Source organism: Lissotriton vulgaris, chromosome 11 (assembly GCF_964263255.1).
Source record: "Lissotriton vulgaris chromosome 11, aLisVul1.2, whole genome shotgun sequence".
NCBI lineage: Eukaryota > Metazoa > Chordata > Amphibia > Caudata > Salamandridae > Lissotriton > Lissotriton vulgaris.
Genome location: NC_141699.1, coordinates 128,371,355 through 128,397,137, shown reverse-complemented (window position 1 = coordinate 128,397,137; position 25,783 = coordinate 128,371,355). Strand labels below are relative to the sequence as shown.

At 44.2% G+C, this 25,783-nt stretch overlaps 1 protein-coding gene across 11 annotated transcripts in view; it reads right to left on the bottom strand.

Annotated features, from left to right (window-relative positions):
* NCOR2 (nuclear receptor corepressor 2) overlaps nucleotides 1-25,783 on the bottom strand; it is a 1,233,371-nt gene that overhangs the window by 517,258 nt on the left and 690,330 nt on the right. For all 11 annotated transcript variants that reach the window (XM_086942885.1, XM_086942883.1, XM_086942892.1 and 8 more), the window contains exon 12: nucleotides 18,166-18,344. In XM_086942885.1, the coding sequence (XP_086799011.1) occupies nucleotides 18,166-18,344 (179 nt within the window). The remainder of the gene's footprint in view (nucleotides 1-18,165; nucleotides 18,345-25,783) is intronic.

The window sequence follows — 25,783 nt, the reverse complement described above, 5'->3', positions numbered from 1 at the left end:
CTCCTGTGCTTGAGAGAACAATGGGTGGCAGATGGCCTGGAACTTGACGACGAGGACTGGCAGAGTGCAGTGTCCTCCCCTAAGGAGGTCGCCATCTCCTCGCGTCTCCGACTGGTGCAATTCAAAATCCTTCACCGGGTGTATGTCACCGGCCCCCGGCTTGTGCACATGGGCTTCTCGCCCGATGGCCTTTGTCGTCGTGGTTGCGGGGTTCTCGCTACCTTTATGCATATTCTGTGGGAATGCCCCGTTATCGCCCCTTACTGGGCGAGAGTACATCGGATTATGGGAGAGGTGACTGGTGTTGAGTTGGCTGCGGAGGCGCGAAGGTGCCTCCTCAACGTCTGGGAACCGAATGATTACAACACGGCGCAGACTCGTTGGGCGACACTAGGCAATATGATTGCTAAGCGAGATATTGCTCAAAAATGGGGTGCTGCTACGGCCCCCCTGGTGGTACAATGGAAAGCCAACATGGATTGGTGTATGCTCAGAGAAAAGACGGTGTATGCTGCCAGGGGGAGGCCTCAGACGTGGAACAAAGTGTGGGGGGCATGGAATGCATATAGGGGTGATGTGTGCTTACCACCGGAACCTATTCCCCGTGACGAACACCTATCACCGTAACCTGTGACACCAACTGTTTTATGCTGATTGTACTTCTCCTGTTCTTTCCTCCCCCCCCCTCCCCATCCTACTATTCATTCTTTTATCGATTCTCTACCTGTCCTCCTCTGCCTCTGACCGACTCATACACGTCCTCGTTACTCCATTGCCTATCTTCTGTGCCCTTTGGCATTTCTTTCTTGGTTTGGTTATCTTTATAAAATATAAAAACAACCTGCAATGTCCTGATGTAAATCGCTTTGCACTATTTTCCTCCTGATACTATGCTGCCTTGCCTCCGGGATGTTAGGCTGAATAGCTGTGTGCTCTTTTATAATAAAGGTTTTAAAAATTTTTTTAAAAAAAAAAAAGATGGTGCCCATTCTAATTACAAAAGTGTGCTAACAGACCTAATACCCCAATACGGACAGGTGTTAAAAACTGTTAATTGCCCTTTCTTGCTTATGCTTTCTCATCTTGGGTTTGGTCCAATAACTTTGGGAGGGTAATTATCTAACCCTGAGCGTAGTTGGGCTCAGTGGAGGTCCACTGAGTGGCAAACAAACTCTGTGGCACTCCGCTGCGTCACCCGCCTCCACCACCCCTATTATCAAGTAAGTAAACTGTTGGAAGTATACAGATGACAGGAAGCAAAGAGAAGAGAGTATACTTTATTGGCCAATCACTCTCCTCACTCGAGAGTAACACAACATTCCAAGGTGAGCTTCAGGTAGGGGAAAACCAAGCGGGAGGAGGGAACGGGGGAACGGAATGTACCATTGCAATGACAATTAGGTATAACATAAACATTAATTAAAAATACATTTCAAACCACTTACCTCTGTACTGCTGCGTCCCCGGGCTGCCCTCCTCCTCTTCCTCGACCTATCGGTAATCCTTATGAAAACTACGCATGTGCGCGCGACCGCGCATGAACATTTCTTGGTAGAAATGTGCAGGCACGTGCGTATGTGCAGTTTTCTCACGGATTACCGATAGGGCGAGGAAGAGGAGGAGGGCAGCCCGGGGATGCCGCAGTACAGAGGTAAGTGGTTTTAAATATATTTTTAATTAATCTTTACTTACTTGTTAATAGTGGGGGTGGAGGCGGGGGTTGGCCAACTCCGCTCCGGAGTGTGTGGTGATTTGCCTTCTCCACGGAATGCGGAGAAGGCAAATGTCCGCACACTCCGCAGGCGGAGGAGGTCTCCGCACTGGGTTACAATCAACATCGGTTAATGTCATCTTTAGTGGACAATAAGGCTGACGTTTGTGCTGTATATGAGATAATGCGCCCTCAAATGTTCCTAACCTGCATGCTCAAGGTCCTGAGTGATATTGCATGGCTGTATAGGAGGCATAAAAGCACAGGAGTCTTTGAGAAATATTTGCATATGTACATTTGTATTTACTTCATCCTTTCTAACGTATGGGCGGGTAACTGTAGGTGATCCCAGATCCCATGAATGCACTCTCTTCAGAGTCACAGATACACCAACAAGAAAAGCGCCTTGATGCCACACATTTGAAAGGCAGCAGGGCGATATGATGTCAGACAGATACACAGACAAACGGGGCGCTGTGATGTAAGCGAAACACCAACAAGGAGGGTGTTGTGATGTCTGAGACTGGTAAACAGGGCATTGCGATGTCAGAGATACATTTAGAAGCAGGGCACTGTGAGGTCAAAGACTAGCAAACAGGGCACTGTGATGCCAGAGATACATTAAGAAACCGAGATGTGTGATGTCAGAGATAGGTTTAGAAATAGAGCACTGTGAAGTCAGAGATACGTTTAGAAGCAGGACACTATGATGTCAGAGATACGCTTAGAAAACGAGCACTGTGATGTCAGAGATATGTTTAAAAGCAGGACACTGATATCAGAGATATGTTCAGAAACAGAGCACTGTGATGTCAGAAATACATTTAGAAGCAGGGCAGTGTGATGTCAGAGATATGCTTAGAAGCAGGACAATGATGTCCGAGATACGTTTAGAAACAAAGCACTGTGATGTCAGAGATACATTTACTGGGGTGAATGTATGACATTGTTCTGCATTCTGTCCATCAACTGTTGTTTTGCAATTTTCACCCCGAGTGGGCTGGGTATACTCAGACATGAGTCCCATGCTCTCCACACCACTGGAGTCAAGCTATCCTGGCTGAAGACGGCTGATAGCTAGAAACCGGTCCTAGGATGCTTGATTCCGGTCCAGGAAAGACATGGCTTGGCAGTTGGGGCTGGACTGTTCCCATGAGGCACAGGGTCAAGGCTGATTTGCATATGGCCATGTCTGAACTGGGTTTAACAATGGATTTAGGCCCAGATCTCTGTACTGGGGTGAATGTATGACATTGTTCTGTATTCTGTCCATCAACTGTTGTTTTGCATAGAGATACATTTAGAAGCAGGGCACTGTGATGTCAGAGATCTGGTCAGAAACCGAGCGATGTGATGTCAGAGATTGGTTTAGAAACAGGACACTGATGTAAGAGATATGTTTAGAAACAGAGCACTGTGATGTCAGAGATACGCTTAGAAGCAGGACAATGATGGCAGAGATCCGTTTAGAAGCAGGACCCTGATGTCAGAGATAAGTTTAGAAGCAGGATACTGATGTCAGAGATATGTTTAAAAGCAGGACACTGTTGTCAGAGATACGTTTAGAAGCAGGGGACTGTGATGGGGCACTGATGTCAGAGATAATGTAGAAGCAGGGCACTGTGATGTCAGAGATACGTTTGGAAGCAGGGCAGTGTGATGTTAGAGATACGTTTAGAAGCAGGGCACTGTGATGTCAGAGATACGTTTGGAAGCAGGGCAGTGAGATGTTAGAGATACGTTTAGAAGCAGGGCAGTGTGATGTCAGAGATACGTTTAGAAGCAGGGCACTGTGATGTCAGAGATACGTTTGGAAGCAGGGCAGTGTGATGTTAGAGATACGTTTAGAAGCAGGGCAGTGTGATGTCAGAGATACGTTTAGAAGCAGGGCACGGTGATGTCAGAGATATGTTTAGAAGCAGGGCACTGATGTCAGAGATAATGTATAAGCAGGGCACTGTGATGTCAGAGATACGTTTAGAAGCAGGGCAGTGTGATGTTAGAGATACGTTTAGAAGCAGGGCAGTGTGATGTCAGAGATACGTTTAGAAACAGAGCACTGTGATGTCGAAGATATGTTTAGAAACCGAGCACTGTGATGTCAGAGATACGTGTAGAAACAGGACACTGTGAAGTTAGAAATACGTTTAGAAGCAGGGCACGGTGATGTCAGAGATATGTTTAGAGACGAGCACTGTGATGTCAGAGATCCGTTTAGAAGCAGGACCCTGATGTCAGAGATAAGTTTAGAAGCAGGACCCTGATGTCAGAGATATGTTTAAAAGCAGGACACTGTTGTCAGAGATACGTTTAGAAGCAGGACACTGTGAAGGGGCACTGAAGTCAGAGATACGTTTAGAAGCAGGGCACTGTGATGTCAGAGATATGTTTAGAAACAGGACACTGATGTCAGAGATACGTTTGGAAGCAGGGGACTGTGATGTCAGAGATATGTTTAGAAACAGGACACTGATGTCAGAGATACGTTTGGAAGCAGGGGACTGTGATGTCAGAGATATGTTTAGAAACAGGACACGGATGTCAGAGATATGTTTAGAAACAGGACACTGATGTCAGAGATAATTTAGCAGCAGGGCACTGTGAGGTCGGAGATAAGTTTGAAGCAGGACACTGATGTCGGAGATATGTTTATAAGCAGGACACTGATGTCAAAAATACTGTTTAGAAGCAGGGCACTGTGATGTCAGAGATAATTTAGAAGCAGGGCACTGTTATGTCAGAGATACGTTTAGAAGCAGGGCACTGTGATGTCAGAGATCTGTTTAGAAGCAGGGCACTGATGTTAGAGATAATGTAGAAGCAGGGCACTGTGATGTCAGAGATACGTTTAGAAGCAGGGTAGTGTGATGTTAGAGATACGTTTAGAAGCAGGGGACTGTGATGTCAGAGATACGTTTAGAAGCAGGGTAGTGTGATGTTAGAGATACGTTTAGAAGCAGGGCAGTGTGATGTCAGAGATATGTTTAGAAACAGGACACTGATGTCAGAGATAATGTATAAGCAGGGCACTGTGATGTCAGAGATACGTTTAGAAGCAGGGCAGTGTGATGTTAGAGATACGTTTAGAAGCAGGGCAGTGTGATGTCAGAGATACGTTTAGAAACAGAGCACTGTGATGTCGAAGATATGTTTAGAAACCGAGCACTGTGATGTCAGAGATACGTGTAGAAACAGGACACTGTGAAGTTAGAAATACGTTTAGAAGCAGGGCACGGTGATGTCAGAGATATGTTTAGAGACGAGCACTGTGATGTCAGAGATCCGTTTAGAAGCAGGACCCTAATGTCAGAGATAAGTTTAGAAGCAGGACCCTGATGTCAGAGATATGTTTAAAAGCAGGACACTGTTGTCAGAGATACGTTTAGAAGCAGGACACTGTGAAGGGGCACTGAAGTCAGAGATACGTTTAGAAGCAGGGCACTGTGATGTCAGAGATATGTTTAGAAGCAGGGCACTGATGTCAGAGATAATGTATAAGCAGGGCACTGTGATGTCAGAGATACGTTTAGAAGCAGGGCAGTGTGATGTTAGAGATACGTTTAGAAGCAGGGCAGTGTGATGTCAGAGATACGTTTAGAAACAGAGCACTGTGATGTCGAAGATATGTTTAGAAACCGAGCACTGTGATGTCAGAGATACGTGTAGATAGAAACAGGACACTGTGAAGTTAGAAATACGTTTAGAAGCAGGGCACGGTGATGTCAGAGATATGTTTAGAGACGAGCACTGTGATGTCAGAGATCCGTTTAGAAGCAGGACCCTGATGTCAGAGATAAGTTTAGAAGCAGGACCCTGATGTCAGAGATATGTTTAAAAGCAGGACACTGTTGTCAGAGATACGTTTGGAAGCAGGGCAGTGTGATGTTAGAGATACGTTTAGAAGCAGGGCACTGTGATGTCAGAGATACGTTTGGAAGCAGGGCAGTGAGATGTTAGAGATACGTTTAGAAGCAGGGCAGTGTGATGTCAGAGATACTTTCAGAAGCAGGGCACTGTGATGTCAGAGATACGTTTGGAAGCAGGGCAGTGTGATGTTAGAGATACGTTTAGAAGCAGGGCAGTGTGATGTCAGAGATACGTTTAGAAGCAGGGCACGGTGATGTCAGAGATATGTTTAGAAGCAGGGCACTGATGTCAGAGATAATGTATAAGCAGGGCACTGTGATGTCAGAGATACGTTTAGAAGCAGGGCAGTGTGATGTTAGAGATACGTTTAGAAGCAGGGCAGTGTGATGTCAGAGATACGTTTAGAAACAGAGCACTGTGATGTCGAAGATATGTTTAGAAACCGAGCACTGTGATGTCAGAGATACGTGTAGAAACAGGACACTGTGAAGTTAGAAATACGTTTAGAAGCAGGGCACGGTGATGTCAGAGATATGTTTAGAGACGAGCACTGTGATGTCAGAGATCCGTTTAGAAGCAGGACCCTGATGTCAGAGATAAGTTTAGAAGCAGGACCCTGATGTCAGAGATACGTTTAAAAGCAGGACACTGTTGTCAGAGATACGTTTAGAAGCAGGACACTGTGAAGGGGCACTGAAGTCAGAGATACGTTTAGAAGCAGGGCACTGTGATGTCAGAGATATGTTTAGAAACAGGACACTGATGTCAGAGATACGTTTGGAAGCAGGGGACTGTGATGTCAGAGATATGTTTAGAAACAGGACACGGATGTCAGAGATATGTTTAGAAACAGGACACTGATGTCAGAGATAATTTAGCAGCAGGGCACTGTGAGGTCGGAGATACGTTTAGAAGCAGGGCACTGTGATGTCAGAGATAAGTTTGAAGCAGGACACTGATGTCGGAGATATGTTTATAAGCAGGACACTGATGTCAAAGATACTGTTTAGAAGCAGGGCACTGTGATGTCAGAGATAAATTAGAAGCAGGGCACTGTTATGTCAGAGATACGTTTAGAAGCAGGGCACTGATGTTAGAGATAATGTAGAAGCAGGGCACTGTGATGTCAGAGATACGTTTAGAAGCAGGGTAGTGTGATGTTAGAGATACGTTTAGAAGCAGGGAACTGTGATGTCAGAGATACGTTTAGAAGCAGGGTAGTGTGATGTTAGAGATGCGTTTAGAAGCAGGGCAGTGTGATGTTAGAGATGCGTTTAGAAGCAGGGCAGTGTGATGTCAGATACGTTTAGAATCAGGGCAGTGTGCTGTTAGAGATACGTTTAGAAGCAGGGCAATGTGATGTCAGAGATAGGTTTACAAGCAGGGCAGTGTGATGTCAGAGATAGGTTTACAAGCAGGGCAGTGTGATGTCAGAGATAGGTTTAGAAGCAGGGCAGCGTGATGTTAGAGATACATTTAGAAGCAGGGCAGTGTGATGTTAGAGATACGTTTAGAAGCAGTGCACTGTGATGTCAGAGATACGTTTAGAAGCAGGGCACTGTGATGTCAGAGATAAGTTTGAAGCAGGACACTGATGTCGGAGATATGTTTATAAGCAGGACACTGATGTCAAAGATACTGTTTAGAAGCAGGGCACTGTGATGTCAGAGATAATTTAGAAGCAGGGCACTGTTATGTCAGAGATACGTTTAGAAGCAGGGCACTGATGTTAGAGATAATGTAGAAGCAGGGCACTGTGATGTCAGAGATACGTTTAGAAGCAGGGTAGTGTGATGTTAGAGATACGTTTAGAAGCAGGGAACTGTGATGTCAGAGATACGTTTAGAAGCAGGGTAGTGTGATGTTAGAGATGCGTTTAGAAGCAGGGCAGTGTGATGTTAGAGATGCGTTTAGAAGCAGGGCAGTGTGATGTCAGATACGTTTAGAATCAGGGCAGTGTGCTGTTAGAGATACGTTTAGAAGCAGGGCAATGTGATGTCAGAGATAGGTTTACAAGCAGGGCAGTGTGATGTCAGAGATAGGTTTACAAGCAGGGCAGTGTGATGTCAGAGATAGGTTTAGAAGCAGGGCAGCGTGATGTTAGAGATACATTTAGAAGCAGGGCAGTGTGATGTTAGAGATACGTTTAGAAGCAGTGCACTGTGATGTCAGAGATACGTTTAGAAGCAGGGCACTGATGTCAGAGATATGTTTAGAAGCAGGGCAGTGTGATGTCGGAGATACGTTTAGAAGCAGGGCACGGTGATGTCAGAGATATGTTTAGAAGCAGGGGACTGACGTCAGAGATAATGTAGAAGCAGGGCACTGATGTCAGAGATATGTTTAGAAGCAGGGCACTGATGTTGGAGATAATTTAGAAGCAGAACACTGTGATGTCAGAGATACGTTTAGAAGCAGGATACTGTGAGGTCAGAGATATGTTGAGAAGCAGGGCTCTGATGTCAGAGATAATGTAGAAGCAGGGCACTGTGATGTCAGAGATACGTTTAAAAGCAGAGTACTGTGATGTCAGAGATACGTTTAGAAGCAGGGCAGTGTGATGTCAGAGATACGTTTAGAAGCAGGGCACTGATGTCGGAGATCATGTAGAAGCAGGGCACTGATGTCAGAGATATGTTTAGAAGCAGGGCACTGATGTTGGAGATAATTTAGAAGCAGAACACTGTGATGTCAGAGATACGTTTAGAAGCAGGATACTGTGATGTCAGAGATACGTTTAGAAGCAGGATACTGTGATGTCAGAGATACGTTTAGAAGCAGGATACTGTGATGACAGAGATACGTTTAGAAGCAGAACACTGTGATGTCAGAGATACGTTTAGAAGCAGGATACTGTGATGTCAGAGATATGTTGAGAAGCAGGGCTTTGATGTCAGAGATAATGTAGAAGCAGGGCACTGTGATGTCAGAGATACGTTTAAAAGCAGAGTACTGTGATGTCAGAGATACGTTTAGAAGCAGGACACAGTGAAGTCAGAGCGATACCTCACTCTGATGCCAGTTGTCAGCGATAAAGTGAGTCCCAGCTGCGGTGGGATCACGGCGCCCCCTGGATCACAGACACTGTCCACCCATTGTCATCTACATGGCTCGCGCCATTGCTTTCAAAAGGAAGCCTGTCTGTATTTTGTATAAGTGCAAGGACAAAGACGTCACAGCTCATGGTACTCCTCTAATTTCAACTCTTACGAAGGGAACGGACAATCGCCATCTAAAGTCTTTTATTTCATTAACCAACCCGTGTGTGTGCATTGCATTGTGTGAATGCTTGTGGTACGCGGCGGCTGCCAGCAGCTCCCAGAGCTGGGAACGGCTTCTTCCAGGGCCCCGGCCTGCACTCTAGGGCTGCTGCCACTTGGCCGGGCTTCAAAGAGCTGCTCTTACTGGAAAGCGCGAGGCCAGGAGGCAGGTGCAGTGGACTGCTGCAGCCAGGCTATCTTCGAAAACAAACAGAGTGTTCCCTCTCTGACAGCAAACGGCCAGGGAGCCTTGGACACGCGCCAAGAGCATCGCCATGATACACTCCGCTTTCCGTCCGCCTATTATGCAACCGCCATGCCGACATGATGCGGTCACACATTCGCGACTGCGCCAAGGTAAGAACATTTAATTCACTAATCGATGACCCTGCTTTTAAAAGTGCCCAACAAATCCCTGAGACTGTTTAACTGCAGGTCCCTGTTACAGGCCCCTTTGTTGAAGCCAAACGCGGAGTCGATTGGCTCGCCTGTAAAACATGTGAATTGCATTGTTCATATTAACATGGAATCAATTTGCCTCAAATGTCGAATGGAACCAGGATAGACGGGGATTGGATCGATCACGTTCTGCTAACACTGGCTCAGTTTCCCGCAGGTGGCATTTCATATTTGATTCAACCCACCCAAAAAAGGACCTTAAGGCCTACTATGCTCAAGATTCGATTCAACGAAAAAGAAAACTTGCATTTATTGCGATACTTCTAGATAAAGCACTGAGGACCGGTGGGACGGTATGCTAGAGGAGCATTTGTGAAACACGAAGCTGAACTGAGGGATTTATTTAAGGCAGGGATACTTCATCTATGAGATTAATTCAGAATTAGGCAAGTGATCTTTGGAGCCAATCAGAGAACTAAAGGTGGTGGACGGGCACCACTGTTGCAAACTATTCCAATTGTCAGACACATCCCCGTTCCAAGGTTCCCTACTTATCGTCATGTTGCAAAATCCAGGTAAACATACACTTCTCCATTCACACTTCATGAATTACAAAGAATATTATTGGCTCTTTTCAGTAATGTAAACAAAGCAAATCCCAACGGAGTTTATGTTCACTGCATTGAATCACTTTTTTGGTACTAAATTACAGAAAAGCAACACAAAATACCAGGAAACAAGTATATGCACTTTTATCTTTCGTCTTTCAACCTCAAGCTGCAGCAATATTATGGACTATCAGAATCTGATTTATTCTATTTGTGAAGAACATTGGTGGAATTCAGCAATATTAACAGTGTACAGCTACATTCTGTTATTTATAGCACTTAAGATTTCAAGTACTGCAGTATTAAGGGATACGAAAAAACAGGATTGGATGGGAGGATGCTACACGATCAAGTAAACTATCCACAAAGACGAAACATAACTATCTTCAAACCTCAAACAAAGAGTTCCGGCAACTCCTGCAATGTGGCCCCCGCAATGCGGCTTCGCTTCTGCACCGGAAAAGATGGACCGGCAGAAGGCCTCATCTGCACACTGGGCCTTGCATGAGCCAACCAATGTCCATGAGTAAGCAGAAGACAGGGCAGGGTTTATCAGAGACAACACTTCTACAGCTATCCGGACAAGAGAGGTCAGTGTGGGTGGACGAGGATTCTCAATGCAGCGTCCCACTCCGCGGCACAGCCTCGCACTGCAGCTTCTACAAAATGATAACCGGCTCAGAAATATCATGGAACGATGGCTCTGTCTCGTACAGGATGCACCTACTGCAGTGACTGCGTTATTGCAATAGTTTCAAGACACCCGATCAAGTCTTTTGCTTAGTAAATCTATTTTACCTCATATTGTCTATAAATAAATGTGTTGCTGTTTGCTAATAACTGCTTGTTGCTCGCTCTGCGGTTTCCCATGTGGTACCCAACTTAGCGCTGCATGGATGCCAGGCAATGTTTAGGAGCATAGCTGATGCCTGAGCTAGAAATGCTACTGTGACTACTAAACACAAATACGTACAAATCCTACCATAGACGTATATTCACTGGTTCAATGCCTTGGACCTCTTTATGGCCATTGTTGCTAGTGCTACAACTCTAACCTGGAGGTATACGGAGACCTTCACTTTTACCACCCTCTAGACAACAACCCAGACCAGCACAATAATCCTCGCGTAAAACATACGGAGGATTTCAGTGGCCACTAACAGCATCCGGGCAAGACCACCAGAGTGACAATAAGAACCTGAAGCGGTCGAGATTACTTTAATGCTGACTGCGGTCCAGCGGTTAATGTTACTTACAAAAGAATCCTAAAACAGATGTACGGGTAACTTCAATGGCCTGTGCTCTCTATCAGGGAAGTCTCACTAGCACATACATCATAACCTGGAGGTATAATCATTTTGTTGGAGGAAAGTAGTGGCGGTATCCCACGGCAGAGCAAAAAAATCTCCGAAATCAAAGTTCCTCTGGTAGGCAGTTCATGTTCGGGGTGGCAAGAGTGAGTCCTCCTAACAACCTTGTCAATCAGAAAGGTCTAAACACACAGACCTTTTTTCACTGGAAAATTTTTAAGCAATCAAAGTCGTATAAACAATCTACTGTTTCAGTAATTTCAATAGGGTAGAACACCACCAATGACAATAGGCCACTCTGTTGACACATTCTAATGGGCACTATACACCTCGCTGGATTGGTCCACGGCGGCGCGTACACCCAGAACACTAGTAGCTTTTCAAGTTTATTATTATTATTATTATTATTACATTTATTGAGCGCACAGCTACCCGGAGGTTTCCCGGCGCTTGCCTTGGGAACCCGTCCTGGCTTTTCCCTGTGAGATAGCCCCTACAGGGCATCCCCAAGGTGAAAGCCAGGCATCCCGCCGCAGGGGGCCGTTGTGGAGATTAAGCAAGCTTAATGCCCAGAGTTGCAGAGTGAAAACCCATGATTAGAGCAGGCACCGAAGCGAGAATTATCGAGTCCGTGGACATTTTGAGCTCAAGACCCTGCCGCGTCAGGAATTGAACCCTGGTCCCGGGTCTGACCTCAGCTTCCGGGTCTGCCTGCTCTACACCGTGAGCCACACTTCTCCACACTTTAGGCACTAAATCTCTTCTGTATTAACAAAGTCTTTCATCATTCCACCAAACCATCAAAAAGCATACATTTTTCCCACTTACGAGAAAAATGTGAAAACGTGTAATAAGGTAAACAGACTGTCCGAATAAAAGAGTCTGAATGAAGACGAAACTACATCTTAGTTACAATAGACAGCAAAACCAAACAAGTAAAAAAAAATCTACTTAATTGTCACCGAAAGGACTTTTATTATGCTCCTGTAACACAATAAGCATTTAGGTTTCTGCTTCTGAAAATTCCCTTGGTAGGCAAAGGCCTCTGGATATTGCCAAAGGGCCACACCTTGATCATCCCAAAATGAAAATGTCAAATTCTAGATCATGGGAGTCCAACGTTGGGCCAAGCGGGCTGGTCCTACGTCAGGCTATTCACAGAGAATACATTCGCATAAATTAATGCTCTTAATCTAAATGTGAATTGTAGACAACCATCTGTGAGTATTTTAGGAAAAAAATTGCGAAGATCTGGCCCTGGTGTGGCAGAATTTAATACCATGGCACCAGATAATGGACATTGGAAATATGGATTTGTAAATTCTCGATTTGATATTTTTATCATTCGGTTTAGGGACTGCGCTCATTCAAAATGATACTCACCAAATGGAGAGATGTGCCTTTCAATTCAAAAGGGGTAGGCTAAATATGTAAACACAAACAAGGAGTCCCTTTTTTACCATTCACTCTTGTTCTGGAGAAGTGTGGCTCAATGGTTAGAGCGGCAGACCCTGATGCAGAGGTCCGGCCCGGGACCAGGGTTCAATTCCCAGCCTCGGCGGGTCTTGGGCTCAAAATTCCACGGACCTGATAATTCTCGCCTCGGTGCCTATTCCAATCATGGAGTCTCACTCTGCAACTCTGGGCAATAGCTTGCTTAATCTCCACAACGGCCCCCAAAACGCTAAGGATGCCTGGCCTCCACCTTGGGGGTGCCCAGGAGTGGACGCCTCACAGGGAAAGCCAGGATGGGTTCCACAGCGGTATTCGTACAAGCGCCTTGAGACCTTTGCGGGTGAGTTGCGCTATACAAGTATCAATTTACATTTACATTTTTCATTCATACCAATCTAACCACTTCTCCACAGGTACCCTATATCATTCACCCTTTGTTATTACAAGATGCTCCCCTCTTATTACACTGAACACTGTTTTCTTGCAAAGGTGTCTTATTTATTCAAAAGGATTATTCTTTATAAACATATACCATACACAATATTCTGCATAAAATTTCATTACAATAAAACCTGTTAAATGTGTTAAAATATTATTCTTCACATGTCTAATTCCTGATAAGGTTCACATTTGTTTACATAATACACCATTCGCCCCCTTTTGGCAATCCCAGGTATAGACTTTCTGGTCCTTCTCCCAACCTTCCCCAACCTTCTGTCGAATCCTCTGGGGTAACCTCCCAGCTTGGTCCTAGGACACTCTCTTGTTCTTTCAGCTTGGAAAATTGCTGGATCTCCCAGTCTTGTTCTTTCATTTCGGCAGAAGCTTCAGCCTAGATCACCAATTCCTGGACCCCAGGTACTTCCAAAGCCTACAAATCAGCCAGGTCTCTTTGGGCAAGCTAGTGTTCGGGAAAATCTATTGATCCCTTTTCAGCAGATATAGTTTATATAGTGAACTTTTTGGCATTCGAAGCGTCTGCAGGCAAGTCTTATTGTACTATTAATTTGTATAGATCAGCCATTTCCATGCCTCATCCGTACATCAATTGAAAACCAGTGGGAGAGCACCCGCTCATTTGTTGGCTGTTAAAGGGAGTAATCTATACTACTATTATAAAGAGAGAACTTGCACCTTTGAGCCAGGTAAACTCGAAAACTACACCACCAATCTGAACACCCAAGACATCTTAGAAAACCTCAGGGCAAGCAGAAGGACTTAGGCTACATAAAAATAAAAAATAAAACGTTGTTTAAAATATTTAGAAATAAAAATAAAGTAGTCCCTTGCAAGTAGCGCCGGCCGCGACGTATGCGTGAGGGGAGTAGCGTCGATCATGAGCAACAGGAAGAGCGAGGACATGAGCGCCGGGAGGAGCGTCTGCGCGAGGGGAGGAGCAGAGTTCACCAGCAACAGGAAGAGGGGAGAACATGAGCGCCGGGAGGAGCTGCAAGAAGCGGAGGAGCAGTGGCAGCGCGTGGGAGGAGCAGCGGATGAGGTAGCTGACAAGCGGTCAAGCAGTGGAGAGGTAAACACTCCAGCGTAGGGAGGAGCGGCGGATGAGGTAAGTCGGGACCTGGGGGGGGGGTTACAAAGCTGAGGCGGGCGGGCGGGAGGCGCAAGGCGCGAGGCGCTATGCCCAATGTCGGGGCGGGGGGCGGGAGGCTCAAGGCACAAGGCTCAAGGCGGGAGGCGGGAGGCGGTATGGCCAATGTCGGGGCGGGAGGCGGGAGGGATGCGGACTGGGCAATGTCGGGGGGGAGGGGGGGAGGGGGGTGGGTGCACAGAGGCTTAAAATGCTGCCCCCAGCCCCCTTCTGCCCCAGGCAAAGCCAGGGCGGGCTGCTAGTATTTTCTAAACCCCCTCTTTCCGATTACAGTAAACTTTGGGATGTTTCTGTTGTTTTTAAGTTTTTTATTGCTTGGCGGAAGATTCTGACCTTTCTCTCAAAATGTTATCTGCAAAGCTTACAATGCTGTTATGTCTTGTTTCGATAACTCGTATTTCTGATGTCAAAGCACTGGATATTACTTCGACAGTTTACTCACACCGGTGTCTTTTTCGCAGTCCACAGGTGCACTAAAGCAAATCTAACCTCTGTTTCTTACCCTTACTTTCCAGCTTATCCAAAGCTCTGTGTTGGACAGTGTCTTAAAGTCTACAAGTCACAAACAGTCGATCTTAGAACGTCCTCTAAGACTCTACTCATTTCCTTCAGACATCCTCACAACCCAGTTTCCTCTCCCACTCTTGCGCGTTGGGTCAGATGGGCTATGTCCCTAGCTGGTATGGTTACCTCCATTTTTGGTGCTCACTCTTCCAGGGATGCTATGGACTCTTCTGCTTTCTGGACTGGTTCAGGACTACAAGACATTCTCAGATCAGTAGTGGTGTAGCTAGGGCTTCTGCCGCCTGTGGTGGTTCCAGGCTTTGCCACCCTGCGGCGGCTGTAACAGCCACGCAGCCAGGGAGAGGGGGAGGGTGGGGGGTACTGTGAAGCCACAGGTAAAAGCAGGGGGGGTGGCCCCCAAAACTCGGGGCGCAACCCTCCCCCCTCCCCAGCTACGCCACTGCAGATCAGCAGACTGGTTTTTTAATACTGTGTTTCGCACATTTTATTGTAAACCTGTTCAAAATGCTGCATCTGTTGCTGTTAATTTGCTTTAAACTAGCATAATAGGAGCTGCCGGTCTTGAAATAAAATGTAGATTTTCCTAGTAATTTACAAAGGAAAGTCTTAATTTTATTAAAGACACGGAGGCGAGTATTATCCCTCCTCAACACAGTTTATTGTTTTTTCCCTCCCTCTTTGGGGCTCCAGTGGTGTCTGCATCATCCTAACAAGATTTCAACGGGTGCTGTTCTTTCAGCTTCCGAGATGCCTGCTTTAGATCTTTCGGGACCATCTTCCGGGAATGTTCCGTTTTCTACTTTTGGCCTCAGATGCAAAGACTTTTGCCAAGAGCTGTTCTCTTTTTCCTTAGCTTGTTTTTTTATTTTATCCAGCTTTCCTTTATTTACGGGCCATGGTTGACTTCTTGCATACAGAAAAGAGGAGCTGTTCGCAGTCAAGGGATCTGTTATAGCATGTACTATGCTCTTATTGGTGCAGCTTTGTACTATAATTTCCCATTGGTCCTTTTTTTTGGGCCTCATGGGATTTGTAGTTTTATATTGTTTCTTGACTGCTGCTAATAATGAAGCAAGATTAGAGAAGGCATAATACTCGCCTCCGTGTCTTTAATAAAATTAAGACTTTCCGTCATAAATTACTAGGAAAATCTACATTGCACGGCACAGGTGTAATTTTGCCCGGAAACAGTGTAAATTTGCCCGGCAGCGGGATCTGGCCTTTGAGTGTACTCAGGTGGCTCCCCACTCACGGTGGGCGGGATGAATGAATAGCAGAGGTGCATTAAAGCATCATCGCTTGCCATCCTCTCCGAGCTCTCAAGAGCCGGCAGCCATCTCTCGCATCCTAATGAAGACGGAGCTGCCCCCACTTCCCACCACTGTAGATGCCAGGAAGGATGTGCGCTTGCATTTGCTTATTAAAATCCTGCCTGCCGCTTCTGCCACTAATGTTTGTCCTAAAAGACGGATGGCTAATTAAACAATGAAACGTCAAAAAGAAGAAGAGGCCTGCTTCCTTTGTTGACAGGTCACCACAAAGGAGCCGGAGGATTCACTTAACAGAGCCAGGAAGGTAGGAGGAGGCAGTGGTAAAGCTACTGGTACATTCAACCCACTTCAGGGAGCTACCTTACAGCGTGGCCACAAATAGCCAGAAGAGGGCGTCAGACAAAAAAAAAAAGGTCTTATTTTATGGGGCAGGGAGGACCTGAACGGCAAAATTTTATTTTCCGAGGGACTCTGAAAATCCTTGTGCAGCAGAAAGGAAGGTGGGTCCTGGTTTTATAGGGCCGGCCTGAAGGGGTGAGACTCCAAGAAAAATACAATCTCTGGCCAGCTTTATAATGCATTTGAAGGGGCAGAACTATTTCAGGCACAAATTCTGAAAAACGTTCTAAAAATCTTTTCAAACGCATTTTTTTTTAAAAACTTGCAGAGGTAAAGAGAGTAGGATTGGCTCGCATTATGCGTTCTTACCCAAACTGATTTTTTTTTTTAACAGCAGCAGTTCAACAAAAAAACACATGCATTAATGAACCAAAGAGTCAGATTCAATATCTTTTTGAGCTGTAAAATAGTCAATTGCAATGGAAGCAATCAAGAATGGGTGTAGGGAATGTTGACAATCATTGATCGCTCAGATTCCCTAATTTTTCACAAATGTTTGGTAAAGTTGGGTTTCTTTGGGAGCAGAATCCTACTAGTAGTGTGTATTTTGTAAAGTAGTGTGTATTTTGTAAAGCGCATAGCTGCCACAACGGGGCATCCCGGCGCTGTAGAACGCTGTGGAACCCTTCCTGGCTCTCCCTGTGAGATGCCCCTCCTGGGCACCCCCAAGGTGAAGCCAGACATCCCAGTGTTGTAGGGGCTGTTGTGGAGATTAAGCAAGCTATTGCCCAGAGTTGCAGCGTTGGACCCATGATTAGAGTAGGCGCCGAGGCGAGAATTATCAAGTCCGCAGACAATGAGCCCAAGACCCTGCCGCGACGGGACTTGAACCCTGGTCCCGGGCCTGATCTCTGCTTCAGTGTCTGCCGCTATAACCAGTGAGCCACACTCCTCCACAAGGCAAGAAAACTCCAACGTCACTAATCGAATGTAAATAAAAACCTTCTTCTGTAAGGCATATGGGGAAGAAGGAAGCAGTTTTGTCTGTGGCCAGTTTGAATTCACACATTGGAGACTATTTTCGATGGGTGAAGGGCATTTACACAATCATCATCAGTTACCATAAAATCTTCATCAAGCAACGGCAAAGCCAAGCGGTCTGGCTTTAACGCAATAACACATGCAAATAAAGGCATACACAAATGCAGTTTGCTTGGGTTGGACGCACAATAGCAGATTAGCACATAAAACCATCCCTATTAGCTTCGATAATGCTGGACAAGTAGCAGAAGGATTGCTTTGTGGATGGAATGTACAGAGTAGAAAGAACTGAATCTAACAAATAGAGTGACGCTTGATAGCACATTTCATGCAGATCAAGTTTACTGGAAACTCGCTGAAGCAAATGCAGGAAAAGGAGAAGGTCACAAGATAGTTTGAAAGTGAGAAAAATATTCTTCATCTGTTTCCGTCAAAAAGGTGCAAAGTGGCAGAAGCAAAGCAGAAAATTAACCCTTTAAGGAATTTTTAGAGACAAGGTAACAACAGGAAATTCAAGAATCGAGCAGAGAACAGTAAAAAAAAAAAAAAAAAGGTAGTGATAATTGAGATTTAAGGTACAGGCCCTAAAGAGATCGAAGGAGAAGAAAAGCATTGGATATAAAGTAAAAAAAAAAAAAGGAGCCCTCAACCAAAAAAATCCTTAACATAAAAATTAGACAAATCGCCTGGAATTTTTGTAAATTCAATGTAAATATGTACAACATTTTCACACAGATTGAAGGATTAAGGTCATTGCTTGAAGAATCACTCACTTTTCGCGAAAGGTGTCCTTCTCCTGCTCGCTCCACATGTTCATGACCTGCCGGTCCTTGTACACCTTCATGGGGTCGTCCACCAGACCGTTCATGTTGATGAACTTGATGCGCTGCTGTTCGGCATCGAAGAGCATGGGGGGGATGACCGCCAGCTGGCGCATCTGCTTCTCAAGATTCTGTAGGGGGGGACAAAATTGAGAAATGCATCAGTCTTCATTTTGCCAATCAACTGGGGTGATTATACTCAAAGAGAAAAAAATACATAGAAGCACTGGAGAATAAATCCTAGACTTCTGAGGAACCCCCATTACATTTCTTGTTGTTGCCGTCATCATACATTTATGCTGAAAGAGGCTGTTGTCTTGTTAGTGAGCCTGGAAGCAATTCATCTTCCGCTCTGAAAGAAGGGTCACAAGCCAACAGTGGAGGCAAAATGGCTGATATTTGATTGGCCGAAACCAGTCTAAGTTCAACCCTCAAGACATGCTTGTAAATTATTGCTGACGTCATCATAGGGGAAGTCATTGCAATTTTTCCATATAGTTAATACTACACACACAAAAAAAGGGGGGGGGGGCGCAAAAAGTGGCACCTTGGTGAAGTCTTAATGCAGTAACTTAATCTCAAAAAGTCACTACTTATCCTCTACAAACTAGCACAATTTGCAAAGATCTATATGTAACGTGAATGTCACAACTTCTATTTACAGCTGACGCAGACTTTTATAACTTTCTAAAGATGATTAAAAGCGTGCCACTGAGTTGGTTTACCACACCGGTTATTCATGTATGGAAATAATTGAGACTTGTAAGTGCTATTTAATGTTCAGTAGTGCATTTACCACTTTCCGGTTTTCACCACGATGGAAGCGAATGGGATTTGTTCAGCTTTGTGCCAAGCAAACTTAAATATACACCAAACAGTGCAAGCTTGATGTGTCAGCTTGACTGAAGACAATGGAACTGCCTGGGCATTAATGTGGGTCCATGCCCAAGTTTTACATATATTAACTGGCCATTGTATTTATTTCAGCAGATTTATTTATATTTATTTCAGCAAATTTATTTACTTTTGGTATATTTTAGTTTTACTTATTTGCCTTCATTTACTTCAGAACAACCAAAAATAAACATTGCCTTACTTTGTATTAATACTGTTTATTTTTGTGATAGGTCCCAAAAAAGGTCTGATTATGACTAATGTGGAACAAGGCGTTGGTATTCTCGCAACCCGGAAGCACCAATAACACAGGTTATTGGAACTTCCGGTGAGGGGGGGAGTACAGGGCAATTAGGAGTTTACAAATGAGACTCGGCAATGATGTGCTGGAACCTGTGTTTCTTCCCTCAGGGCCTTTGTTATATACCTTTGTCTGCTCGAGACTCGAGGAGCAGGCACTGCACTACTGGTAGATTTACCTTTACTGCCACCAGCATATCTGCTATGAGCAGAGTCGACAGCTACTTTATTTTTTATTTAAGAAGTTTTATATAGCTCTAGCCAGACCGGGGGTATCGGAGCACTTCACATCAGTTACAGAGCAGAAGAAATGAGAGCAGAACATAATACAATAACGCAAGACAGTCGCAATGACAATGACACAGAGTTCCGTTGCGAGGACTTGAAAACACCGCATCCAGGAAGGGTGAGGTGTCAATCTCAGGGCTCCAGCTGTTTCTATCTGTTCGCTAGGGCTTGATCGAGGAAGAGGGTTTTGAGCTGATTTTTTAATTTAGCGAAAGAAGGAATAGTTCTGATGTGAGGGGGAATAGAGTTCCACATTTTGGGCGCGTTACCAGCGAAGGACCTGTCAGCAGCTTTTTGTTTTCGTGATTTTAGCGAGATGAGAAGTAGGGTGTTAGAGCTTCTGAGAGTTCTGTTCTGGACGGCTTTTTTAAGTTTAGCCGCCAGATATTCAGGTTTGCCTGTGTGAAGGGCTTTGTGGGTGAGGCAGGCTTTTCTGAAGTTCGCCCGCAATTCTATTGGTAGCCACTTGAGATCTTTGAGGGAGGAGAGATGTGATCAAATTTCTTTATTCCAGTGACCATTCTGGCAGCCGCGTTGAGAGTTGTTTTCAGAGGGGCAAGATGTGTTTTCGCTATTCCAGAGAGGACTCCGTTACCATAGTCCAGTCTAGACAGCACCAATGCCTGGGTGGCTTGTTTAAGATCTTTGGGCGAGATAAAAGGTTTAATTTTGTTCAGTAGCTTCAGGTTGAGGAAGGCGCTCTTCGCCGAGATCTTAATGTGTTTAGTCATGTTGAGTTTTTAGTCTAGGGTGATGCCTAAAGATTTGACAGAGTCAGCCAGGGTGAGGTTCCCATTGAGAGCATCGATAGCTTTTAACCACTCTACCATTTGCGGGTTCTCATCTTTGTTTGAAATGAGGAGTAGTTCAGTTTTGTCCGGGTTCAGTTTTAAGTGGTTACTAGTCAGCCAAAGTTGCCCTTCTCTTAGTGTTTCGTTGAGTCTTTGAATGTCTTAGGCCGAGGAGATTTCCAAATAAATTTGAGTATCGTCAGCATACAAGTGAAAAGGGATGTTGGCTTTTCTGAGTAGGAGGTGAGGGGTTCCATGTAAATGTTGAAGAGTTGAGGGGAGAGCACTGATCCTTGGGGTACTCCCCTTTTGACGGGGTGGAAGTCGGACTCAAAGGTTTTGATTTGGATTCTCTGGAAGCGGTTGTGGAGGAAAGAAGCAAACCATTTGAGGACCACCTCGTCCAGACCGGCCCTGTCTTTGAGAGCCTTGAGGAGAAGTTTGTGGTCAACTGTGTCAAATGCTGCCGATAGGTCTAGGAGAATGAGGAGATAACATTGATCAGAGACCAATGATTTGTGGATATCATCAATTATGTTGGGGATCGCGGTTTCAGTCCTGCACCCTGAATCCCGACTGATGGGAGTCGAGAAGGTTGGTATTGTACAGGTGTTGGGTTAGTTGTTGGAGTACACATTTTTCTAGGATTTTGGAGAGAAGGGGAAGGTTGGAGACGGGTCTGAAGTTGTCAGGTCGTTGATGTCAAAGCCTGTTTTTTTTTTTTGCAGTGGGATTACTTGTCCCACTTTCAGACAATCCAGAATGACTCCGGTTTTAAGGAAGCTGTTAATAATCCTGCACCAGAGTGGGTATTTGCGCGCTTTAAAAATAGCAAAAATAAATAAATAAATAAATAAATAAATAAAGTGGGGCTAGGTGGAGTTTCAGCTTTTTGGTGAGTTGAGCTACTGCACTACAAACGGCTAATAACAAAGGTGATATCTTCGTAGGTCACTATTTATATAGTACTTTTAGCCAAATTCGAAAACTCAAAAAACATAATGCTCAAAAGGCCCTCATAAGTCATACTTGGTGTGGTAAGATCACATGGCGTGCAATTTTTCTTAACATCAAAACATTGTTATATCCATTTCAGGGTTGTGAGTATATATTATGTATGCAACGAATCCCTCAAAACTCCAAGGTTGAATTGCAGGAAAATGTGGGAGAAAGCTTTTTTTTTTATTCCTATAAACAGGGAGATGGTGTTGTTTATCTCCACGGGAATCTCTTACAAAATGATCAACATTTCAGAAGCTAAAGAAACATTGCCGGAAACCCCTTAATTAAAAACTTGTTTTAAAAGTGACATCAACTGGTTTAAATGGGCAGCTGTGTGATGAGAACTTGCCAGGAAAAAACATTATAATATCCCCTCATTATGCCAAGTATGGCCACTGCCTTCAGGTTGCCAACTTTGCGGCTTTATGAATACAGATTGTGTGTCAGACCTAGGAGACAATCGACACTACTGTAGAATCAGGCGTGATGGCTAGGGCAATCAGGGACTTTTCGATGTCTCTCATCAGCCTTAAATTAATCAAGCAATTGAGAACTCTACATGTGGAGTGACTTAAGGGAATCTTAGCCTTCTAACCGTACTTTACCACATCCCCTCCAGGAGTACTACTCTGTTGGGCACAAAGGACATCCGGCGTGTGACACAAACACTGCTTTGTGGGTAGAACTCTACCACCATTGTTTTTCACCTTTTTCTGCTCACTAAAGGGATTATCCAGTGTGCTGCACTACTTAAAAAGCATCCTAGAATGATTCTTTGAGGATGTGAGCTTGGCGGGTGTAGGGGGAGGAGACCTACTATGACATCATTCACCCTAACGCCCCTGTAAGGCATCCTACTCGCTATGTCTTAGTTATAGGATTTGAATATAATAAAATTGAGATAGGTAGAATAATTTCAGTGTTTCCTGTAGCAAACATTTCTGATGGATTCCTGCTGCGATGTTCTGACAATAGGAAGCGCTTTGCAGGCACGTGCGGTTCTTTTGTTACTTTAAACTAAAATACAATACAATGGAAATCTAGAACACTTTGGGATACTGATAAATGGGGAGCTTACAAGACACTCAATGTTTCTAGCTTTCACAGAAGTGTGGCTCAATGGTTAGAGCAGGCAGACCTCGATGCAGAGCTCTGGCCAGGGACCAGGGTTCGATTTCTGCCCCGGCGGGTCTCGGGCTCATTAATTCCCCTGACCGGATATTCTCGCCTCAGTGCCTATACTGATCATGGGTCCCACGCTGCAACTCTGGACAATAGCTTGCTTAGTCTCCACAACGGCCCCCACAACGCTAAGGATGCCTGGTCTGCACCATGGGGGTGCCCAGGAGTGGACACTTCACAGGGAAAGCCAGGAAGGGTTCCCTAGCGGTATTCGTACAAGCGCCGGTAAACCCACTGCGGGTAGCTGTGCGCTATACAAGTACAAAAACATTTACATTTACATTTACATTTGAACTTTGTATTACAGCAAGAAAAACACACACAGATGACTTTAAGACACATACTTGGCCAATTTAAAAAGTCACCCAGAAGAGTGGACTTTACTTCAACGAGGGGTGACTAGAACCTTTTCTCCTTTGCTACCGCTGTACCCACAAACACCTTCACCACCTTCCCTAGGGCCACACCAGGATCTACCAGTGTCGCAAATAGTTTGTGTACTATTCTCGAAGACGAGAAGTGAGGTACCTTTTCGTCAGTGGGCATCATGGAGATTGTAAAAAACATAATAAACACCAAAACAATGCCCCAGTCCTTATCATAACATCATCACTGAAATATAAAGTGAAACCCTGACAAAATCAAGGCGAAATTAAAAAAACACATTGTCTTTTTACATAAGTATTTGTGAGAAGTGCAAACCACACAATAGAGTTGCACAAGAGTTAAGTCATAAATGTCCAACACCGGTCCACGTCCAAGTGAGGTTTTCAGGACATCCCATAAAATGAATGCATAAATAATAAATCCTATAGGATTCACTTACATAGTCAGAGGCTAACCTGAAAATCTGGTACTGATTCGCCCAAACAATATACCAGACACCCCTGTGGTAAAGGAATATCCAGGCGGCCTCCTACTGCACTGCTGGAGGGACATAACATCACCCCTCTCCACAATTATTTTCTGAATCTATTATTTGCAAGAACAAAATGAAAATCACACTTTCCAGGGAAGACCTACAGTGTGAATCTGACAAAGTGCTCGGTTGAAATTCTTTGCTAAAAAGGAAGACGCCGCTTGGTTATAGGAAGGGAAGCCCTTTCTTGGAATCCCTGCAGCTAGCTGTGCTAGCTTTCATTCTCCGCCAGCTTCAAATGTAAATCCGGCTCCTTTCCTATCCCCACAGCGGAGGGATAAAGAGTCCTCTGCAGATGCAAAGCTGGATGCTTCTGACACTTTCTCAAACATTCAGGAGGCTAGGGCATATGTGGCCCACATCTGTGTACAACTTATAAGTTCAAATCCTAGGCTATTTATTTATAAAGTTTTATATAGCGCGAACATGATCCCGAGGGATATCAGATCGCTTTACAATTGGAGGGAGAGGAAGGTAAAAATTGCAGTACATAATTCAGGCTTTCCTCCCTCCAAGTCTGAGAATGCAGCTAACACCCTGCAATATAAAAAAAATTGGCTTGTAGAAGGTATGTGTCTTTCCACACAGCAGTGAATCTTACACTCTAGTAAGGGTCACTGCTGTGCCAGTTTTACAGTAACCAATTAACGTACAGTCACTCCTTCAGTTTTTCTTGTGCTGCACGCTCAGTAAAAACAATGACCTTGTGGCAGCGGGGTTAGTGGTCCATCCTGGGGGAGGGGGATGAGTTGAAACGGCATGCCATTTGCGGTTGTCTGCCCTTAATACTGTCTGAAAATGCAAATGTGGTTTTTATGTTTACAATAAAACTAATAAAATATTGCAGAAAAACAATGATCTCTGTTAAAACATTTTTACGCGGAAAAAGGGCAATCAAATTGACATTTTTTTTGTGTGGTTACCAATATTTTTGGCAATTCTGTTTACTGTAGCGTGGGTTTACATTTTGCTGCATTCACATTACACCCTTCAATAAGAGGAGGAAACATCAGAAATTAAGCAAGCAAGATACAATTAAAACATCTTTGTAATGTTATTATGTATTTTTATTATTTTCATTGAAGCCTGTACACTATTCAGTCGCTAAGTCTCAGGTTAAACTACCCAGTTCTTGAAAGCAGAGACGGGACTTTCTCCAACATTCCTTTGTTCCACAACACACTACTGTTCCCTGGCTTCAGGGGCGGCAAAACCAAGGCCGCCTACTAAAGATGAGACTATCTGCTGGCAAGAATAAATTACATTTGGGATATTTGCTACTTCTACGCTCAACCGTTAACTTGTGAAACAAGCTCCAAAATTATGAATCTAAAAAAGAGTGTCAGCACTCACCTTATTCTTCTAAAAAAATTGTGTTTCACTGACATACAACTTTGTTAAAAATATGTGGACTAAAACAGAGATGTAAAAGCTCACAGCAGCACATTTCACACCTGCAACTGAAGGCTTCCAGGTGTATAGGGTAAGGCCTATGTAGACTACAGAGGAAGTTTGTAAACTCTCTAAAATTATGTTTTTTATTCCAGTAAATGCTTGGTCTGAAAAAAAACACTAAATAGTTTAATAAATTAAATATTATTTCCAGTTGTGGTCGATTACACAGAAATCTTTACAGTTTGCAACTTTCACCGGGGAACATATTTTACCTAACAATTACATTATTGCAGAAAGCCTTTCTTTGTACGACCCACGAATATCTATCAACAAATCTATTTCTGAACAAAGAGAAACAGCTGGTGTAAAAAGAAATATCAAGGGGAATGGTAAAGAGGAAGAAAGTCAAACAGAAAAAATAGACAGAAGTTATTTTGGAAAAAACAGCTGATAAGAAAACAAAATGGACACAAAGGGAGATTCGCCATTTCCCAATTAACGTGTATCTAGTTTCTTGTTAATTTTGTTTTAATACCACTATAGTTTTCGCTTGCAAAATGAGAAATTGTCCTAGTGACAACAAAAACTATATTCCACTGTGAGTACAACAAAGACAACATTTCGTACTAGGAATATAACTAATGGTTAAAACAATAATTTTGAGAACCAGAAATTATTTTTACACAAATAAAGACAATCTTACAAAAACATAACAAAATCACTACCTAATAATATTTACATGCCTGTGATAAAGGCATGTTTTATTAAGACAATGAGATAAGAAATTGTCTGACATGCG